The 22500-nt window shown below is 43.4% G+C and overlaps 2 protein-coding genes across 2 annotated transcripts in view; both read right to left on the reverse strand.

Annotated features, from left to right (window-relative positions):
- LOC310774925 (caspase b-like) overlaps nucleotides 1-91 on the reverse strand; it is a gene marked incomplete at its 3' end in the record, with an annotated part of 9763 nt that extends 9672 nt beyond the window's left edge. Inside the window, exon 1 of the mRNA XM_083635017.1 lies at nucleotides 1-91. This exon is cut by the window's left edge and continues 34 nt beyond it.
- LOC310775857 (uncharacterized protein) overlaps nucleotides 1-18000 on the reverse strand; it is a gene marked incomplete at its 5' end in the record, with an annotated part of 198040 nt that extends 180040 nt beyond the window's left edge. The window contains 4 exons of the mRNA XM_083635984.1: nucleotides 6521-6781; nucleotides 8754-9023; nucleotides 13276-13533; nucleotides 17985-18000. Of these exons, the coding sequence (XP_083492110.1) occupies nucleotides 6521-6781; nucleotides 8754-9023; nucleotides 13276-13533; nucleotides 17985-18000 (805 nt within the window). The remainder of the gene's footprint in view (nucleotides 1-6520; nucleotides 6782-8753; nucleotides 9024-13275; nucleotides 13534-17984) is intronic.
- Nucleotides 18001-22500: the final 4500 nt, after the last annotated feature.

Here is a 22500-nt window from a genome sequence, read left to right on the forward strand (position 1 = left end):
TTGGTAGAGGGGGTGGGGAGACAGGGCTTCAGTTGGGAGGAGGACTGGACTGTCTCATTGGTAGAGGAGGTGGAGGGACAGGGCTTCAGTTGGGAGGAGGACTGGACTGTCTCAATGGTAGAGGGGGTGGAGACACAGGGCTTCAGTTGGGAGGAGGACTGGACTGTCTCATTGGTAGAGGAGGTGGAGGGACAGGGCTTCAGTTGGGAGGAGGACTGGACTGTCTCATTGGTAGAGGAGGTGGAGGGACAGGGCTTCAGTTGGGAGGAGGGCTGGACTGTCTCATTTGTAGAGGGGGTGGGGAGACAGGGCTTCAGTTGGGAGGAGGGCTGGACTGTCTCATTGGTAGAGGAGGTGGAGAGACAGGGCTTCAGTTGGGAGGAGGGCTGGACTGTCTCAATGGTAGAGGGGGTGGAGACACAGGGCTTCAGTTGGGAGGAGGACTGGACTGTCTCATTGGTAGAGAGGGTGGAGGGACAGGGCTTCAGTTGGGAGGAGGACTGGACTGTCTCATTGGTAGAGAGGGTAGAGGGACAGGGCTTCAGTTGAGAGGAGGGATGGACTGTCTCATTGGTAGAGAGGGTGGAGGGACAGGGCTTCAGTTGGGAGGAGGACTGGACTGTCTCATTGGTAGAGAGGGTAGAGGGACAGGGCTTCAGTTGGGAGGAGGACTGGACTGTCTCATTGGTAGAGAGGGTGGAGGGACAGGGCTTCAGTTGGGAGGAGGGATGGACTGTCTCAATGGTAGAGAGGGTGGAGGGACAGGGCTTCAGTTGGGAGGAGGACTGGACTGTCTCATTGGTAGAGGGGATGGAGACACAGGGCTTCAGTTGGGAGGAGGACTGGATTGTCTCATTGGTAGAGGGGGTGGAGGGACAGGGCTTCAGTTGGGAGGAGGACTGGACTGTCTCATTGGTAGAGAGGGTGGAGGGACAGGGCTTCAGTTGGGAGGAGGACTGGACTGTCTCATTGGTAGAGGAGGTGGAGACACAGGGCTTCAGTTGGGAGGAGGACTGGACTGTCTCATTGGTAGAGGAGGTGGAGACACAGGGCTTCAGTTGGGAGGAGGACTGGACTGTCTCATTGGTAGAGAGGGTGGAGGGACAGGGCTTCAGTTGGGAGGAGGACTGGACTGTCTCATTGGTAGAGGGGGTGGAGAGACAGGGCTTCAGTTGGGAGGAGGACTGGACTGTCTCATTGGTAGAGGAGGTGGAGACACAGGGCTTCATTTGGGAGGAGGGCTGGACTGTCTCATTGGTAGAGAGGGTGGAGGGACAGGGCTTCAGTTGGGAGGAGGACTGGACTGTCTCATTGGTAGAGGAGGTGGAGACACAGGGCTTCAGTTGGGAGGAGGACTGGACTGTCTCATTGGTAGAGAGGGTGGAGGGACAGGGCTTCAGTTGGGAGGAGGACTGGACTGTCTCTTTGGTAGAGGAGGTGGGGAGAAGCTGCAGCTGTTGGTCCTGGCACCAGGCAGAGACAGAAACAACTGATTTAGTTTGCCTGCGTTGATTAAATGTTGGCTGAAAGAGGAGTGTAATGTAAACACTGTAAACACTTTCTGTGAAGATATTAAGTTAAAGTATGTTAGGGGAGCAAAAGTAGTGCTAAGTTAACTTTCCAACCAAATTGGGTGAGTGTTGCCCTTTCTTTTCTGCCTCCTGTCTCTCTCTTCTTTCCTTTCTTCTTGTCATGTTTGGAAGCACAAGCCATGGTGGAAACCGAAGGTTTTAAAGTAAACCATACTTTATAGATAAGTTTAAGTTAACCCATCCACGTGCACCTGGCTCTCATATTTTTAAGTCCACGCAGCGCTCTTCTCTTCATCTATTCATACTTTATAGATATTGGCGCAGCCCTTTCAGAGGCTGTAGCCTATTGGATAGTATCCCACGTGACACGTGTGCAGACTGAAGATTTTTCATACTTGGTGTTGCCCCCTTTCACTGCGTCACTTCGCGTCACACTATACCATGTGTGGTAATGGGGGCGCGACTATTGGTCATCTCCCTTTTCCTTCACAACGACTCCAAGTCGTGGAAGAAGTGAGGAAAAATGAAAAAAGCAAAAAACAACCAATGACAGACGCACCAGGTCTGTGGCAAGAGGGGATTGCATGATACCTTTGAGGAGGTCTGCCTTCGGACAGGCAGCGTTTTCAGTGAGAGCAGCTCACACATGGAACAGTCTCCCATCACAGTGCAGAGACTATGTGTCACTTATTGTTCTTTTAAAGTCAACTTCAAATCTTGGTTGAGAGACAATCAAGTGTGCGACCATGCTCTATAACAATCAATCAATCAATCAATCAATCAATCAATCAATCAATCTTTATTTCACACAAGGTCCATTAAAAACACATACAACAATAAGACCACACAATACATACAAGGAACACACATTACAAAAGGCTGGCATACCAGTGTTTCCATAAGGCTGACTGGTATCGTGTGTCACTGGACTTGGGGTCCACCAGCATCACCACAGAGTTCTTGGAAACATTCAAGCGGCATATAAATTTGTACATAATGTTTCTTAATAGGGCCTGAAAAGTGCTTACCCGAGATCTACAGAACAAATCACTAGCACTGCACCACCTAGGTTCCCTAAGCAATATTCTCATGCAGTCATTGTAGGCAACCTGCAGTTTATACATGGTTGCCTTCTTGAACCTCACCCACAAGGGGGCAGTGTAGAGGGGAGTGCAATATGTCCTAAAGAGATTAATCTTTACATCATTGGAGCAACAAAGGAATTTCTTTCTCAACATGTTGGCTTGGGCATATAATGTGCGGCGCTGCCTTAGCATGTCATCATCATCATTCATCCTGACATGCTTTGTTTTATGTGTTGTATTGTTATCCCCTGTTATTTTATGTGATTTCTATTGATTTTATGAAGTGTGCAGCATGACAGGTAGCTACAGTGTCTGCTGTTCCTGTTCTAATGTATTTTATGTATTTGTATTTGCAGTTGTCACCATCATACCTGCCCAGGGACTATTGTTGAAAACTAGCCAACATGGCTAAACTGGCACATTTACAGAAATGTTTATTAATGTGTGCTGTCCCTGTAATTTTAAACTCAATAAATGAAAAAAATGAAAATGAAATGCGGTGAAAGGGGGCGACACCAAGTATGAAAAATCTTCAGTCTGGACGAGTGTCCTCTAGAGAGAGAGTGGCGTCAGCGGAGGACCAAAATGCGAGACTCATTAGCCAATGAACAGCCAGGAATGGGTCTCGCGCTACTTTTGCATACTAAAATAAAGCTGATAATGTACAATTTGATTCAAGGGGGGAAAAACCCTTTCAGAGTACAACACAAACTGTCTATTTTGCTGCAACTCGACAGTGCTGCTTAATCCAGGACCTTACTTCCTGGAACTCTTGAGAGTAAAAAAAATGGTCCATTGGAGTGAATGGAGATGTTGGGACTCTTCTATCTACACGGCTCTGGTCTGGACACACGTCACGTGGGATATTATCCAATAGGCTACAGCCTCTGAAAGGGCAAAGCCAATAGAATATAAACAACAAAGTCAGTAAAAATCACCCCCAGTTGTTGAAGTAAGCTGTGCATTTTGTGCATGTCTGAACCGTCCGCGCGCCCATCCGTGCTGTGTGGCATGCCTGTGTGTGCCTGTGTGTGTGTGTCTGTGCGCGCATGTGTGTGTGTGTGTGTGTGTGTGTGTGTGTGTGCATGTCTGTGTGTGTACGTGCATTACTGGATTGTGTGTGTTTCGAGCCGCTCTCTCCATACCGTGCCAAAGTCTCGCCAATGAGGAAATGAATTCGCTATTCATCTCCAGATGTGTCTTAAATCTGTGCGTGTGCGTGAATGTGTCGTGCGTGTGATCGTGTGTGTATGTGTGCGTGCGTGTATCACCGACAAAAAGCTATTGTCCTCCACACATCTCTCTCTCTCTCTCTCTCTCTCTCTCTCTCTCTCTCCCTCTCTCCAGCCGCGGCACCAGGGGGGGCTAGGGGGGGCTTGAGCCCCCCCTGAAATTAGCCAAGCCCCCCCTAAGCCCCCCCTGGAAATTTCTTCGGAGAAAAACAAAAACTTAATTTATAACAGCTAAACTAGGCTAATACATCATAGAAGTGAAAATTCCCAGCGTCCCTGAACACAGCATTACACGTGGCTGTCTGCACCGGGCCGGCCCATTTTTTATAGAGGGGTTCTCCCACTACTGGCAAGTGATTATGACGCGTATTGCATGGTGTGACAGAAGGACATCCCCTCTGCTCTGCTCAAAGTGGCCTGCTCCATCTCCAAGGCAAAGGGTCTCAAGTCTAAACCGCGGAAGTTAAACTTCCATACAGACATGTCAATATCTACGGAAAATGGACATAAAACAAGCGTCTAGCGTTAGTATCGCGCGCCTTTATATTGATCAAGCGTTTATGTTGATGACCATCACAAAGGAGATACTTTATTTTGCTTTGTACATGGACTGGACTGGACAGCACAGCACACAATAGGTAGGCAATGCATGCAGGGCATGGAATTTATATTTGATATATACATAATGGCTTTGTTAAGACTGCGTTGCCTACTGTGCTGTTGTGTTTTTTGGCCGCCGTGCTCATGCGTGTGGTGTGAATGTGAACATAACTGTCGTTCTTCCATGAAAGTTTGTTGTTTTAGATCACAACAACATACGAGCGAAGTGGGCGCCTCTTTCAGGCCCCGTTTGTAGCAGGGAGGCAATGGGTCCCATTTTTATAGTCTTTGGTATGACTCGGCAACCTCCCAGTCTCAGGGTGGACACAGCTCACAAGGCCACTGAGCTGGTTTTGATAAAAGTATCAAAACGCCTGTTGTCCAGCTCAGTCACTATACAGTTTTGTTGTCACTGGCGTGATTGTTATATAGTGCAATCTATGAATGGTTCTATTTCTTTTTACTCTGGCACAGACTATTGATGAATGGATGTGCCTGTGTATGTGGCACTGTTTATTTACATATAGCCTATATGCAGTGATTAGCCTAATTTGTCACATTTGTTGTCACATTTTAAATCTTTTGTGTAACTTGTGAATATAAACTCTTGATTTACCATCTAAATGTGTGTGCTGCATATAGCCTTGTGTAACTGGACTCATCAGTCTCAACATAAAGTGTGACATAGGGCTAAATACACAGTCAGTCTTCAGCTCATTGAAGCACTTACATGCATAATGTTGGGTTGGGGATTTGGCTCTCAATGGAAAAGCAGTGGGCCCTCCTTGTCTAACAGTAGAGCCTAATTCACACCCTATCATATTATTATTATTATTTCTTATATTAGTGGTTCTCAACCTTTTTACAGAAGTACCTGAGAAATTACCACCATATGAATGTATGAGAGGGAGGGGCCCCCGCGTACCACCAGTGGTACCTGTACCACACAGGTTGAGAAGAGAACCACTGTCTATTTATGTAGAACCCATCTCTCTGTCTCTCTCTCTGTGCCTCTGTCTGTCTGTGCAGAGTCAGAGCCAGTCTCCCCAGATCTCTGTGAACTCCCCCAAATCTCACCATACACACACAAAGCCACTTATAGAGGTGGCTGCACCCCTTAAAAATAGATACAAAGAAAAAAAAGTCACCTGCACGTTTCTGGTGTCTGAGTTTCTCCTGGTGTGCGAACCTGTGGACAGACAGTACAACGGTTGTTTGTTTGTGTGTGTGTGTGTGTGTGTGTATGTGTGTGTGAGTGATGATGATGATGATGATGATGATGATGATGATGATAGAGATTGACAGGGTGTGAAGGTAACTCACTATCACTCCTCCTCTTTCTCTTCCATTTGTAGCGGAGCAGCAGACTGACAGCCAACAGCACAACAACAACAACAGTCACAGACACAGACACAGGCAAAACCAGGAAGTGACCTGGGCGAGAAGTGACCTGGGCTCTTCCAGCGTGAGCTGGAAGAGGGGAGAGAGAGGCAGGAAGAAAGAGAGCATTTGTCAGAGAGAGAGAGAGAGAGTTAGATGAGTGGGTGCACAAAGATGAAGGGAACATAATATTTGTATTGGAATTGGTGTATTGGGTTCTTTACCACCACCTGGTGGTGATTTCAAATAGTATTGCATTCAGTGTATAGAGAGCCAAAGTGAACTACACTTCCTGCCTTTCTCTGTGTACCAGCGTCTGAAAAAATATGAATGGTGACAGACGTTACTTTCTTTATCCCGTTTGAATTGTGCCACTGGGTACACATGTAAATGTGATCAAATTAAAAGATAACTATTCATGTCGAGAAAGTCGCAGTTTGTCCTGAAACTGAAACGTAAGGTTTAGTTTTGTCAATTGACTACGGGCCCTCACCTCACCTTGGATAGTTTAGCCACCTCTGTATTTACCACTACACCGCTGATAGTAACATTACAATAAAATAAAATAATAACATGATTTCAATAACCTAAAGACATGATTAATAAAGAACAAAACAAAAACATGAAAAGTTAACCTCAAATTACTTTATTTCCAGAATTAATCTTTCTTAATTATTTTGTATAACTCTACCTGCTAGAGTGATTAGATGGGTAGGAGAAGTTGTAGCTCCTAATGGGTTGCTGGCCTCACAGTAATATTCTCCAATGTGTTCAGATGTGAAGTTAGTGATGGTGAAGGTCTGTCCTGATGCTTTTGGAGAGGTGTCATTCTCAGTCTTGTACCAGGCGTAAGTAGCTGCTGGGTTGGCATCACTGCTGCAGCTCAGAGTCACTGAACTGCCCTCCACAATTTCACCAGAGGGACTCACCAACACCAACTTCCTGGGACCATCTGGACAACATGGATTAACATGGATAAATGAAATAAGGATGTTTTAAACCAGTGGTTCTCAGGAGGTCATTAGATACAGTAAATGGGGGGGAGGGGACGCGGGATGATTGTAAAAAAAATAAAAAATAAAATACATTATTTTTCTTCATTGATGATTAAATCTCCCATACCAATGATTTAATGCGTTATATAAGCCATAAAAACAAATTCAGTGAGTGAGTGAAATCAGTGTGTGAATGCGTGCACACTGCCGTTGGGTTGAGTAGTGGTGGGAGGGGGGGTTGCAAACCCCAGCTTAACGTTTTTTGAGGTTCATGGCTCAAAAAGGTTGAGAACCACTGTTTTAAACAATGACACATACTGTCATTAAACTATTAGTAGTACAGATGTAGGAGGCAACATCTGAACATTTGGAGTGAGTTTATGACTACAGGTCTGATGGGTTGAATTACAGCTAATTACAGCTAATCTCGCTCTCCCATCCATCAATATCTGCTGTCACTGTGCCCCTGAGCAAGGCACTTCATCTCCAACTGCTACAGTCATACACGTGGTTGTACTGGCAGCTCTCACTGAAGTGAAGTGTGAAGCAGGGCAGATCAGAAAAAAACATGCTCAGCAAAACAGTTGACATATTAAAGATGTTTGTTCGTTTGTTTGTTTGTTTGTTTGTTTGTTAGCCCCCGTTCACACAGTACGCCGAAGCAACGCTCAACCGAAGCTCTACCTACACTGAACCAACAAAGTTTCATTTAGGCATCCTTGTTAACTCATTCTCTGCCAGGGTCATTTCGGTCTGTGTGCTCCCAGTGCCAGGATTTTGAGCATATTTCCTGATCTTCCAGGACCCACAGAATATTCTGTGCTAGGAATAAAATTACACAACATATCTCACAATAAAGCAGAGACTCTCTTCTTACCCCTTGTAAAAAACTGAAACTGAAAAATGTTTCCTTGTTTAGTTACAAGCAGTGGAAGTTAGCTTGTTTTCACTAAAAATGCCCTCCTTGGGAGACAAATAGCAGAAAAAGAGGTTTTTAGTGAACGACACCGTTTCAAGCAGAACTCTCTTTTGAGCCTTTTATCAAGCTTAGCTTGATAAAAGCATAAACAAATGGAACGAACCCTTATGTGGTCACACTCACACACTCTCTCTCTCTCTCTCACACACACACACACACACACACACACAGGAATAACGAGTGCTGTAACGTTACCTGCTGTCACGTTACCTCTCATAACTAACGTTAGCACAGAAGATCACACAATAGCTACGTTAGTGCTGTAAACTTTGAAATGTTTATGTGACACAGATGGCTGTGTGTGATCATTTCATCTTAAACGCGATACAAAAAATAGGCTACTTTTTACCATCGTCATCACTCTCTCCAAGTGGCACCCATTTCTCCTCCTCCGATTCATTTGTGTGCGACGGATCAGAACGCTGTGAAGGGGAGCCTTCGTCGCTCCGTCGTGGAGCAACAACAAACAACGCCGTTTGACGCATGCTGATGCCTGGCTGTATGGACGCTCGTCGCTTGGTGGGTGTGGAAACCCGGAAGCAGCAGCTAGCTCCTAAGCTAGCTGCTGCTAGATTTACTTTGCTTCTTTGAAAATTGGTGGTAGAGAGGAAGCAGAAGAGGACAGGAAGGGTACGGTAGGTCCTAGGACAAGCTCAATTGGCTAGCTTTGTACTTTGTCAAACTCCACCCGCCCCCTCTGTCACCCACTGTCGCTTCACAAGCCTGCTCCGCATCGTCTGGTATCCCAGCATGCTTCGCGAGGCGATGAGCAGCGTGTTCAATACAAAGTGAATGGGCAGCAGCGTCAGCATGCGTCAAACGGCGCGCAAGTGTGGCTGCACCGTAAGGCGAACGTTCAGCTTGTGCTGCTTCAAGCTTCAGTTCTGCTTACGTTCGGCGTCCTGTGTGAACGAGGGCTTAGATTGTTGGTTGCTTTTAGTTTCACTCACATGTCACATTGACAGAGACGGAGGCAGACCTCTTTGTCCCCAGCTCATTCTCAGCTGCACAGTGATACTCTCCAGAGTCAGAGGACTGGATGGAAACAAAGTCAAGCTGTGCTCCTGATTTCAAAGCTTTCTGCTCTGGATCTCCATTCTTCTTGTACCAGGTGTAGGTAGCTGCTGGATTGGCATCACTGCTGCAGGTCAGAGTCACTGAACTGCCCTCCAGTGGTTCACTAGAGGGACTCACCAACACTGAGGGAACCTTTGGACCATCTGAAGGAGAATATTTATAGAGGCACAATTCATTAGTATTTACTGAATGATATGGAAAGAAATTTGGATTGTAAATGATCTTATTACATGGCTTTATAGAAACATTTTGATCTGCATGTTCGCTGAGGTTTCTTATTTCTGCACAAGTGTGCTTGAACTTTTTAGGTTCTCAGGGGGTTTGCATGACAGGAATGTCATAATGTTCTTGTAAAGTCATTATGGGCCTAAGAGATCTGCGAATGTTTCCTACTGATTACAAAGCTTTCTGCTCTGGATCTCCATTCTCCTTGTACCAGGTGTAAGGGGTCTCTCTAATGAAGTTTTAAAAGCTCCCAAGTTGTTGCCGTTTTTGACTTGTCTTTTCCAAGTATGTTTTGACAGTGGTATTGTTCCATCGGACTGGTATAAATCAATCATTAAACCAATTCCTAAATCATCCAAAAATGACCCAATGAGTCCCACTTAACTACAGGGGCATTCGCCTTTTAAGTAGTGTTTATAAGTTGTACTCTAACATTTTAAACACCAGGCTGCCTCAGTTTCTAGAGGCTGAAAACATACTTTTGTTTGGTTCGTTGATTTTCAGAAAGCGTTTGATTGTGTTGACAGGGATTTAATGGAGTTTAAACTTATTTCAGCTGGTGTGGATGGAACATTTTATAAAGCCATTAAAGCTTTATATAAATCCCCGGTTGCCTGTGTGCAGGTGAACGATATGAAAACAGGGTGGTTTTCTACCCCACTTGGGGTCAAACAGGGTGACGTTCTTTCCCCTACCCTCTTCGCTTTGTTTATTAATGATTTAGCCCAACAAATTAAAATGGAAAATTTTGGTCTGCAAATTGGTGATATGAATTTGAATGTTTTGTTGTACGCAGATTATATAATTATCCTAGCAGGGAATGAGAAAGAGCTGCAGATTATGTTAAATGTTGTTCATCTCTGGAGTAGAAAATGGAGATTATTAGTTAATAGAGAAAAAACTCAAATTGTACATTTACGGAAATCAGGTACAAGGAGAAGCACTTTTGATTTTCATGTTGGAGCTATGTCATTGGCATATACCAGTTCATATAAATATCTGGGTTTTACTTTTGATTCATTTTTTTACGTTTGAAGAGGGCGTTAGTGTGTTGGCCGACACTGCTGGTAGAGCCCTGGGTTCAGTAATAAGTCAAGTAAAAAATCGTAAAATCGGAATTGTAAAAATCTTGGTTATGCTACCCTTTCAAAGCTTTATGATGCATGTGTGTCACCAGTTTTGTTTTATGCAGCTGGAGTTTGGGAAAGTAAGGAATTTTCCAAGGTGAATGCCATCCAAAATCGTGCAATCCGATGTTTTCTGGGCATACATAAATGTACACCTGTGTTGGCTTTTCAAGGGGACATGGGTTGGGAGCCTTGTTTGATCAAACAGAAAAGTGAAATGTTGAGATTGTGGAACCGTCTATCTAATATGTCAGAGAGTAGAGTTGCAAAACAAGTGTTTAACTGGGATAAAGCACATAACTACCCATGGTGTAATGATATGAATGCTGTGTTCAGGGAAGCTGACCAGCAATTTATTTTCAGAAACAGTTAACGTTGTAGTGTTCGCTATATTACACATAGGCTATTTCTTGACTATAAAGAAAAATGGGCTAATGACATCTGGCACAAACCAAAACTCAGAACATATGTTCAAATTAAAAATATGTTTACTCCAGAACCCTATGTTACTTTACCCCCGGATAGATCCAGAAGATCTTTATGTGCCCAGTTGAGAACGGGTACCCTCCCTTTGGCTATTGAGGTTGGCAGGTTAAATTCTATTGCTGAGGAGGAGAGACTTTGTACTGTATGTGAATTAGGTGTTGTGGAAGATGAATTTCATTTTTTGTTTCACTGTACGCTATACGAGGAACCAAGATTATCTCTATTTCAGTTAATGCAAAATAAGAAACCTGAACTATTTTGGTCAGGAGATGATGCTAAGTTGGAATGGCTATTCAGAGATGAAGTCTTCAGTTTGGCCAGGTTTATTGGGAGAGCTTGGAAACTTAGAATGGAGAAGTTGTTCATCTGAATATACAACTCTGTCTTGTCTTGTTTATGTTTGAGCTTTTTGTAGCTTGTTTGTTGATTTGTTTGAATTGTTGAACTTGAATGATTTGTGTCTTGTCAGTAGAGATGCTGCGATCGAGATTTTTCAATTCCGATCCGATTCCGATATTTTAGCCTCAAAACCGATCCGATTCCGATCAAATTTCGATACCCGATTCGATACAGATTTCGATCCGATACCGATACAGCACATATTTAAGCCTCTCGATGCTGTCTGATAGCTGGCAGGCAACAAACATTTTTAGGGTTATGTATGTATGTGTGTGCTTTGGTAATATAGTATGTAAACGATTTAGTTCATCTAATTAATTTGATGTAAAACTAAAACATAACAATCAAATACACACTTATTTTGTAATGGGTGAACACTGGACACAAATAATTATTGTTTCCTCACACATACACCCCCACTCTGTCTCACACAGGACACATACACACACAGCCCTCCCTGTCTCTCTCTCTCTCACACACACACACACACACACACACACACACACACACACACACACACACAGCCCTTTCCCTGTTTCTGTCTCTCACACACAAAGTTTGTGCATACATTTCCACTGCCAGATTGGAGGAGTCTTTTGTGATTTTCTAATGTTACTTCTCTTCAGTGCAATACGTTTTGATAACGACCTGCTGTACAGCGCCGTTCGCGCAGTCAACTCTGTGTCGTTAAAGTTAGTTTAGAGGAGAAAGATAGCTGGCGTTAGCTAGCTAATTAGCCATGTTAGCTGCCTCAGTGGGTAACGTTAGCCTATAGAGAGTATTTATCTGACGTTTATGTTAGCTACTCCTCAAACCTGCGGGTGGAAATGGTTTATGCGATGCGATGTATGTTGAAGCAAGACAACGTTTTAATGTACCTTGAATTGGACAAATTACGACGGGTCGTGCTCACGCAGATCTAAGCCCTGGCCATCCTAGGCTCAACGCGAGACTCATCAGTCATTCGGTTGAGTCTCGCAAAGTTACACACAAAGTTTGTGCATACATTTCCACTGCCAGATTGGAGGAGTCTTTCGTCATTATCTAAGTGTACTTCTCTTCAGTGCAATACGTTTTGATAACGACCTGCTGTAGGCTACAGCGCCATTCACTCAGTCAACTAACGTGTCAATAACGTTAGTTAGAGGAGAAAGATAGCTGCTGTTAGCTAGCTAATTAGCCATGTTAGCTGCCTCAGTGGGTAACGTTAGCCTATAGAGAGTATTTATCTGACGTTTATGCTAGCTACTCCTCAAACCTGAGGGTGGAAATCGTTTATGCGATGCGATGTATGTTGAAGCAAGACAACGTTTTGCCCCTGGCCATCCTAGGCTCAACGCGGCCTGAGTGTGCTGCATGCTGGATAGAAATCCTGGAGCGGAGTCATGGAATGGAGTGCTTATATCGGAGCCTTGGATCGGTAATTTTCCCTGGAATCCGATCCGATCCGATCCATGTTTTTTGGCTGATATCGCGCCGATATCCGATCACATGATCGGATCGCAGCATCTCTACTTGTCAGCCCAGACGGGTTGGGCACCATGAATATGGTGCATGACACAGAAATAAAAATGTATCTATCTATCTATCTATCTATCTATCTATCTATCTATCTATCTATCTATCTATCTATCTATCTATCTATCTATCTATCTATCTGTAAGTAGCTGCTGGGTTGGCATTGCCCTCCTCTGTTTCACCAGAGGGATTCACCAACACTGAGGGGTCCTTTGGAGCATCTGGAAGAAATTATATTAACATAAATAAACGTTAACATTTAGGGGACATTCACACCAAAAGCGTTTTTTTTTCAGTCAGGACGCTATGAAAATCACGTCAAGAGCGCTTCCATTGTGCACAAAACACAGCGCACGGAGCGTTTTTTTTGCGCTTAATTTTATTTTCCCCTGCAGTTGCGCGCACTAGTATTTGTTTGGACCCAAATATTTTTAATATTTTGTCAATAAAAAAACTAACTATTTACCACTACACCGCTGATAGTAACATTACAATAAAATTAAATAATAACATGATTTGAATAACCTAAAGACATGATTCATTAAGAACAGTGATAGAACAAAACAAAAACATGCAAAGTTAACCTCAAATTACTTTATTTCCAGAATTAATCTTTCTTAATTATTTTGTATAACTCTACCTGCTAGAGTGATTAGATGGGTAGGAGAAGTTGTAGCTCCTAATGGGTTGCTGGCCTCACAGTAATATTCTCCACTGTGTTCAGATGTGAAGTTAGTGATGGTGAAGGTCTGTCCTGATGCTTTTGGAGAGGCGTCATTCTTCTTGTACCAGGCGTAAGTAGCTGCTGGGTTGGCATCACTGCTGCAGCTCAGAGTCACTGAAGTGCCCTCCACAATTTCACCAGAGGGACTCACCAACACCAACTTCTTGGGACCATCTGGACAACATGGATTAACATGGATTAATGAAATAAGGTTGTTTTAAACCAGTGGTTCTCAACCTGGGGCCGGGACCCCCAGGCGGTCATTAGATACAGTACATGGGGGGGAGGGGATGCGGGATGATTGTAAAAAAAAAAAAAAAAAAAAATACATTGTTGGAGAAAAATATAAATTCCATGCCATTTCCTAATCAATAAGCTATATTTGCATACACATAATTATGCTAAGTTCCTCTATCATACATTTTCTTCATTGATGATTAAATCTCCCATACCAATGATTTAATGCATTATATAAACCATAAAAACAAATTCAGTGAGTGAGTGAAATCAGTGTGTGAATGCGTGCACACTGCCGTTGGGTTGAGTAGTGGTGGGAGGGGGGGTTGCAAACCCCAGCTTAACGTTTTTTGAGGTTCGTGGCTCAAAAAGGTTGAGAACCACTGTTTTAAACAAGGCCAGGTCGAAACCTGGCATAGGGCCGGTGTGCTCAGTAAAGTGCAGAACTCTGCCAAGCTCTATTAAGTCATTTGTGTAGTGTGCCTGTGCTGTACTGCCCTGCAAAGCTAAAAGGGGGTAACTCGCCAGAGTGTAGAACTGAGAAAAATGACTTTAAAGTTTTGTTGTTGTCCAGCCAAATATATTGTAGGAAGAAAACTGGAAATGTGTTAATTATTTGTTTATTTAATGTAGTTATTTATCTACATATTTTTTTTAGCTCAAACTTGACCTTTGACCCTTATTTGGAAGTTACCTTAGTCTGGCTTTGCATTGTCTGCAAAATAATAAGGGGTGATGCCAAGCAAAAAGACAGTAACTTCAATTTGATCCTTCACTTGGTTGCTTATCACTATATAAAACCAGTATATATGATAATAATGATAACATAGACATGAAGTCTCATGTTCATGGCACAATTACGCTTAATATAATATACGTATAAATATAATATAACTAGATTATCAGGCCGCTACAATCCTTCAAGCCTAGTTTGGTGGGACTCTTGTTGGCCCATTGTGTGTCTGTGTTTGGCACCTCGGGGGTTAATGTCGTATGAGCTGGCTCCTCGGGGGTTGATGTCGTATGAGCTGGCACATCTGGGGTTAATTTCATATGAGCGGCACCTCGGGGGTTAATGTTGTATGAGCTGGTACCTCAGGGGTTAATGTCATATGAGCTGGCGCCTCGGGGTTAATGTTGTATGAGCTGGTAGCTCAGTGGTTAATGTCATATGAGCTGGTGCCTCGGGGGTTAATGTCATATGAGCTGGCACCTCTGGGGTTAATTTCATATGCGCGGTGCCTCAGGGGTTAATGTTGTATGAGCTGGTACCTAGATGGTTAATGTTGTATGAGCTGGCACCTCGGGGGATAATGCCGTATGAGCTGGCACCTCTGGGGTTAATTTTATATGAGCGGCACCTCGGGGGTTAATGTTGTATGAGCTGGTACCTCAGGGGTTAATGTCATATGAGCTGGCGCCTCAGGGGTTAATGTTGTATGAGCTGGTACCTCAGTGGTTAATGTCATATGAGCTGGCACCTCTGGGGTTAATTTCATATGAGCGACGCCTCGGGGGTTAATGTTGTATGAGCTGGCACCTCCGGGGTTAATTTCATATGTGCGGTGCCTCGGGGTTAATGTGGTATGAGCTGGTGCCTCGGGGGTTAATGTCATATGAGCTGGCGCCTCAGGAGTTAGTGTTGTACGAGCTGGCACCACGGGGGTTACATTTGTATGAGCTGGCACATCAGGGTTAATGTGTGGTATGAGCTGGCGCCTCGGGGGTTAATGTCGTATGAGCTGGCGCATCGGGGGTTAATGTCATATGAATTGGCGTCTCTGGGGATAATGTTGTACGAGCTGGAGCCTCGGGGGTAAATGTGGTATGAGCTGGTGCCTCGGGGGTTAATGTCGTATGAGCTGGCGCCTCGGGGGTTAATGTGGTATGAGCTGGCGCCTCGGGGGTTAATGTCGTATGAGCTGGCGCCTCGGGGGTTAATGTCATATGAGTTGGCGTCTCTGGGGATAATGTTGTACGAGCTGGAGCCTCGGGGGTAAATGTGGTATGAGCTGGTGCCTCGGGGGGTAATGTCATATGAGGTGCCTCGCGGGTTAATGTATAAGGGTTAGTAATGCCGTATGAGCTGACAACCTTGGGAGTTAATGTGGGTGGTGTGGGTGTCTGTGTGGGTGGGGGTGTTATTGGTCCGATGTCACAATCATGACATTAGGCCTGCCCAGTAATGTAACTCATACCTCAACTCAACCTGAGCATTCTGGTGAGTTACCCCCTTTTTGCGTTGCATGGCAGAGTATTCAGAGTGCAGTCAAACCACCCAAACAACCGTAACTGATGTTACCTTAGTCTTGCTTGGCTTTTCTATGGCTTTTGGAAGTTACTGTAAATGTGACCCCCTAATTTCTCCAAAAAACAACACAATTGACTCAAGATATTTTTCCACATGATAAAGCAGATCTTCAATGTTCCAAAAATGAAAAAAACTCATTTTTGACAAAAATTGAGTTACCCCCTTTTAGCTTTGCAGGGCAGTGTAGTGTAGCCTATGTGGGTTAATAATCCTGGGTTTAAGCTTCATTAACATGAAGTGCCAGATTTATGGTTAATCTAGTAATATATATTATTTTCACACATAAATGTAGGCTATTGAAATGTAGGCTTATTATGTGGTGTATTCCCAGCCTCCCCCCCCCCCCCCCCCATACGTGTAGTCTAGGTGTTTTTTTTACAATGAATTCGTATATAATTGGGATTATTGTAAATATTAGGATAGGTGAGATCAGATGACTGCTTACCATGTAAAAGCTTTAATAACACTGGAATTGAGGGCCATAGACTATGGGCCAAAATTCAAATATAACACTATGGCCCATAGTGTTATTAAATATCGTACATGGTATGCAGTCATCTGATGTCCCCTCCCCTAAACGTTACATGTCATGACTTGCTCCTTCCTTGGCAGAGATCTGTGCTCCAGCACATTGCCTCGTGTTTCACTGTAAACGAGTAGGCTATTGTGACAAGCAAACTTTTTCAGTGAAACAAGTTCGCTTGTCACACAATACTCGGACTTATTTGAGGGCATGTATGTTTATCGTCCACGTTCGCTAACCTGTCGGTCTTTAAACTCTTTGATCAGGTCGGGGTGCCTGTCGGCAAGATGTTTAGCCAGGTTCGATGTGTTTGAGCCTTTCGCTTTGGTCGCGTTGAAGCACCTTTTACTTCAGGAGCAACTGCACGGCCGGGCGTCAAGTCAGCCAGAATGTACTAGTACGTCATCCGCTTTGTTGCTTTCAAAATAAAACGCTTATTGTAACCTTATTTATTTTGAGTAATGCGTTACAGCCACAGTTTCACGCCATATAACATCACAACGAGTATTTTGATACAAGGTTTGCTGCTTCATTCATTGAAATACCTTTTCTCCTCCAACGTGCATCAATAAGCTATTTACTTTTGTTTAAGTAACATTATTTTGAAAGTTTTAACCGGAAGTTTTCCAGCTCTTCCCGAAAAAAGCTGCCTGGAGATATTCTCCCGAATGAGAAGCACGCTTCTTCATAGCGCACGCCCGATAAAACTCATTCAAAACGTTGCACTAGTTTACTGACTACACTGTCGTTTCCCATAACGTTAGTCACAAGAAATGTGGAGAAAGAATCACTTTTTGGGAGACAATCGCATCATGGTGATCACTATTCAGCAACAATGGACATGTATTGGAAATGAAATGCCTTCGCTTGTTTCACAACTTGTCTGCTCCAAAGCGCTACTCCAACCGGAGATACTGTCTAAAGGTAGGCTTTAGAATGATGTTAGCTTAGCGTCACCCAATATCATCACAGTCAGTCCCTCTCCTGACAAAAAAATGCTCCAGGTAGCGCTTTTTCCATGCAAAAATGCAAACGTTATGTGTGAACAGCCCCATACACAGCAGATTATTTACCCCTGCTCAGACATTACCATAGTAATCACACAGCCCGCGCCCCCCAAGCGCTACTCCAACCGGAGATACTGTCTAAAGGTAGGCTTTAGAATGATGTTAGCTTAGCGTCACCTAATATCATCACAGTCAGTCCCTCTCCTGACAAAAAAATGCTCCAGGTAGCGCTTTTTCCATGCAAAAATGCAAACGTTATGTGTGAACAGCCCCATACACAGCAGATTACCGCTGCTCAGACATTACCATAGTAATCACACAGCCCGCTCGAGCACTCGTTCATAATAGACTATTTAAATTGCTTAAAATGCCCATCCCTAGAAGCCGCTGCCATTTTCGCTGTGTCTGTCCTCCTGTGTGTCGGGAGTCGGCACGCCCACACATGAAGCAGACAGAGTCAGAGAGAGCTTTTTTCACTTTTCACCAGTCACCATTGGTTCAAGGCAACGATGTGTTTATTAGCCAGAGGTGCATTACCGCCACCTACCGGACTGGAAAGACATTTACTTGGCCAGGATCCGTGCGCAAATGCAGCGACAGAGTCGAATGTAAGGGCCCTGCTGTGCACAGCACACCGGCCCCAACAATGACACCTGCCATTAAACTATTAGTAGTACAGATGTAGGAGGCAACATCTGAACATTTGGAGTGAGTTTATGACTACAGGTCTGATGGGTTGAATTACAGCTAATTACAGCTAATCTCGCTCTCCCATCCATCAATATCTGCTGTCACTGTGCCCCTGAGCAAGGCACTTCATCTCCAACTGCTACAGTCATACACTGTGGTTGTACTGGCAGCTCTCACTGAAGTGAAGTGTGAAGCAGGGCAGATCAGAAAAAAACATGCTCAGCAAAACAGTTGACATATCAAAGATGTTTGTTCGTTTGTTTGTTTGTTTGTTTGTTTGTTTGTTAGCCCCCGTTCACACAGTACGCCGAAGCAACGCTCAACCGAAGCTCTACCTACGCTGAACCAACAAAGTTTCATTTAGGCATCCTTGTTAACAGGCGAGGCCGTTCACACCACCCGCACGCGTACCACGGTGAAGCCACGCTCACGCCAAAGCCACGCTCACGCCACGCTGAAGCAATCACTCAGGATTGACGCCGAATTTCCAAGCATGATGCGTGAAGCCAGGCATGAAGTCAATGAAGGTTGTGGGCGGCTTCAAGGTGTGAGAGTAGGTGCTGAGAGGAAAAGAGGAGGCGTCTTGTGTGAACAGTAACGGTGCAGCCATACTTGCGCGCCGTTTGACGCATGCTGATGCCTGGCTGTATGGACGCTCGTCGCTTGGTGGGCGTGGAAACCCGGAAGCAGCAGCTAGCTCCTAAGCTAGCTGCTGCTAGATTTACTTTGCTTCTTTGAAAATTGGTGGTAGAGAGGAAGCAGAAGAGGACAGGAAGGGTAGGGTAGGTCCTAGGACGAGCTCAATTGGCTAGCTTTGTACTTTGTCAAACTCCACCCGGCCCCCTCTGTCGCCCACTGTCGCTTCACAAGCCTGCTCCGCATCGTCTGGTATCCCAGCATGCTTCGCGAGGCAATGAGCAGCGTGTTCAATACAAAGTGAATGGGCAGCAGCGTCAGCATGCGTCAAACGGCGCGCAAGTGTGGCTGCACCGTAAGGCGAACGTTCAGCTTGTGCTGCTTCAAGCTTCAGTTCTGCTTACGTTCGGCGTCCTGTGTGAACGAGGGCTTAGTTTGTTTGTTGCTTTTAGGTTCAATTCTATTGCTGAGGAGGAGAGACTTTGTACTGTATGTGAATTAGGTGTTGTGGATGAATTTCATTTTTTGTTTCACTGTATGCTATACGAGGAACCAAGATTGTCTCTATTTCAGTTAATGCAAAATAAGAAAGCTGAACTATTTTGGTCAGGAGATGATGCTTGGAATGGCTATTCAGAGATGAAGTCTTCAGTTTGGCCAGGTTTATTGGGAGAGCTTTGAAACTCAGAATGGAGAAGTTGTTTGTCTGTGTTGTCTTGTTTATGTTTAAGCTTTTTTGTAGCTTGTTTGTTGATTTGTTTGTATTGTTGAACTTGAATGATTTGTCTCTTGTCAGCCCAGACGGGTTGGGCACCATGAATATGGTGCATGAGAGAAATAAAAATTTATCTATCTATCTATCTATCTATCTATCTATCTATCTATCTATCTATCTATCTATCTATCTATCTATCTATATTATATATATATATATATATATATATATATATATATATATATATATATATATATATATATATATATATATATATATATATATATATATATATCTGTAAGTAGCTGCTGGGTTGGCATTGCCCTCCTCTGTTTCATCAGAGGGACTCACCAACACTGAGGGGTCCTTTGGAGCATCTGGAAGAAATTATATTAACATAAATAAACTTTAACATTTAGGGGACATTCATGCTATGAAAATCATGTCGAGAGCGCTTCCATTGTGCACGAAACACAGCGCACGGAGCATTTTTTTTGCGCTTACATAGAGAATGAATTGCAGCAAGATGCTGGCAGCTCCAAAAATGCTTTTGGGTTGAATGTCCCCTTAGATGTGTTTTATCATGTATTTTATCTGGCTGCACCAGGTGGTGCTATGTCAGTGACACACTGTGGAGTAAACTCACACACTGCAGGAGAGCGGAAAGCCTCATATCCTTTCACAGCACAGGAATAGCTGTCTTCAGGACCAAAGCTGCCTGGATAAGAAGAAGAAGTTTCTCCCTTCATTTCCTGTCCATTCTTGTACCAAATGTAGGAAAGACGACCAGCTAGATGACAGCTGCTGTGACACTTCAGCTCTGCCTGGTTAGAGAACTGGGATCTGGTCACCTGCACCTGGAGATCTGATAAGTGAACATGGAACAGAAATGTCATTAGACACTAAATACTCAAACACACAGTAACACTTTATTTTCATCATCATTTCCTAGAGAAATCTTACAGAGAAATTGATAGAGATGAGTTAGATAGAGTTTATATGATCATCAATTTGTGTCTCCCCTCATTCACAGATTAATTGGATGATGTGTTTAAAATATATATACAAATTTATATAAAACATATTGGAATAGGAACTGCTATTTTGACTGTGTGTGTGTGTGTGTGTGTGTGTGTGTGTGTGTGTGTGTGTGTGTGTGTGTGTGTGTGTGTGTGTGTGTGTGAGAGAGAGTGAGTGAGTGTGTGTGTGTGTGTGTGTGTGTTTGTGTGTATGTGTGTGTGGTCTGTGTGTGTGTGTGTGTGTGTGTGTGTGTGTGTGTGTCTGTGTGTGTGTGTGTGTGTGTGTGGTGTGTGTGTGGTGTGTGTGTGTGTGTGTGTGTGTGTGTGTGTGTGAGAGAGAGTGAGTGTGTGTGTGTTTGTGTGTGTGTGGTCTGTGTGTGTGTGTGTGTGTGTGTGTGTGTGTGTGTGTGTGTGTGTGTGTGTGTGTGTGTGTGTGTGTGTGTGTGTGTGTGTGTGAATGAATGAATGAATGAATGAATGAATGAAAACTTTATTTAACAGATTGCAGAATGGGTACAATACAGTACGGCTCATTACACACAATTGTTAAGGGGATGCAGACCAGAGAAAGACGTTTGTCTTGTTTACATCAGGGTCCCCCATTTTCAATTCATTGTGATGTGTATGGTGTGTTTGTGTGGGGGGGGTGCGTGTGCGTGCGTGCGTGCGTGCGTGCATAGGCGATTCTAGGCTTTCCAAACAGGGGTTGCACCACCAAGAAGGTAATAGGACACCGACTGGGGGCTATCTAGGCTATCAAAGACATTTAGTAAATTTTAAAGTAAAATGGTTAACACTTTACAATAACGTACACAAATCCTATAGTAGTTACTAGCAAACTAACCATTAACTAATAGCCAGTTAATGAGTAGCTAATGAAAAATTTGGCATTAGTCAATCGCTAGTTAATCATAGTTAATGAGTAGGTAGTCATTAGTTAATGATTAGTATCTAATTTCCTGAGTAGAGTAGTTAATCATTACCTAATGATTACTAAATGTCAGCTCGTGAATAGAGTAGTTAATCATTACTTAATGATTCCAAAATGTCAGTGCGTGAATGTATTAGTTAATCATTAGTTAATCATTAGTTAAGGTCACATTGTGAGTATAGTAGTTAATCATTAGTTCATGATTAGTTGTTAGTTCCTTAGTAGAGTAATTACTCATTAGTTAATGGTTAGTCAATGGTCAGTTTGGGAGTATATAGTTAATTGTTAGTTATTCATTACTTAATTACTACCTGTCCATTAGTTACTCTTTTTGTATACCCTATTGTAAAGTGGTGCATCATACTCAGTAGTTTATGAATACTGAATCATTACTTAATTATTATCTGTCTATTAGTTAGTCTTTTTGTGTACCCTATTGTAAAGTGGTGCATCATACTCAGTAGTTTATGAATACTGAATCATTACTTAATTATTACCTGTCCATTAGTTACTCTTTTCGTGTACCCTATTGTAAAGTGGTGCATCATACTCTGTAGTTTATGAGTACTGAATCATTACCTGTCCATTTGTTACTCTTTTCGCACCCTAATATAAAGTGAAAGATATCCTTATCAAATAAACACTCCCTCCAGGTGAGATTTGAACCCTGAACCCCAAGATTGTTAAATTGTAAGTCTGGTTCTCTACCATCTGAGCTAACCAGCCTGTTATTTGGTAGAGCCATACTATAGGTCTGTAGAGTCAGAGATTAAGTATTATGTCCTATCCACATACTACTTTCTGTTCAAGTACTTATAGTTTTTAAGATATATTCCACCCAAATACTACCTTCTCTCCAAATACTTATAGTTTTAAAGGTATATTCCATCCAAATACTACTTCATGTCCAAGTACTTAGGTATGTTTCAGCCAAATACTACTTAGGTCTAAGTACTTGTAAGTACTTGGACAGAAAGTAGTATTTGGGTGGAATATACCTTTAAACTATAATACTTGGTCTCCGGCTCTACATTCGATAGTATGGCTCTAACAAATAACAGGCTGGTTAGCT

The sequence above is a fragment of the Poromitra crassiceps genome (assembly GCF_964638095.1).
Source record: "Poromitra crassiceps genome assembly, chromosome: 4".
Lineage (NCBI taxonomy): Eukaryota > Metazoa > Chordata > Actinopteri > Beryciformes > Melamphaidae > Poromitra > Poromitra crassiceps.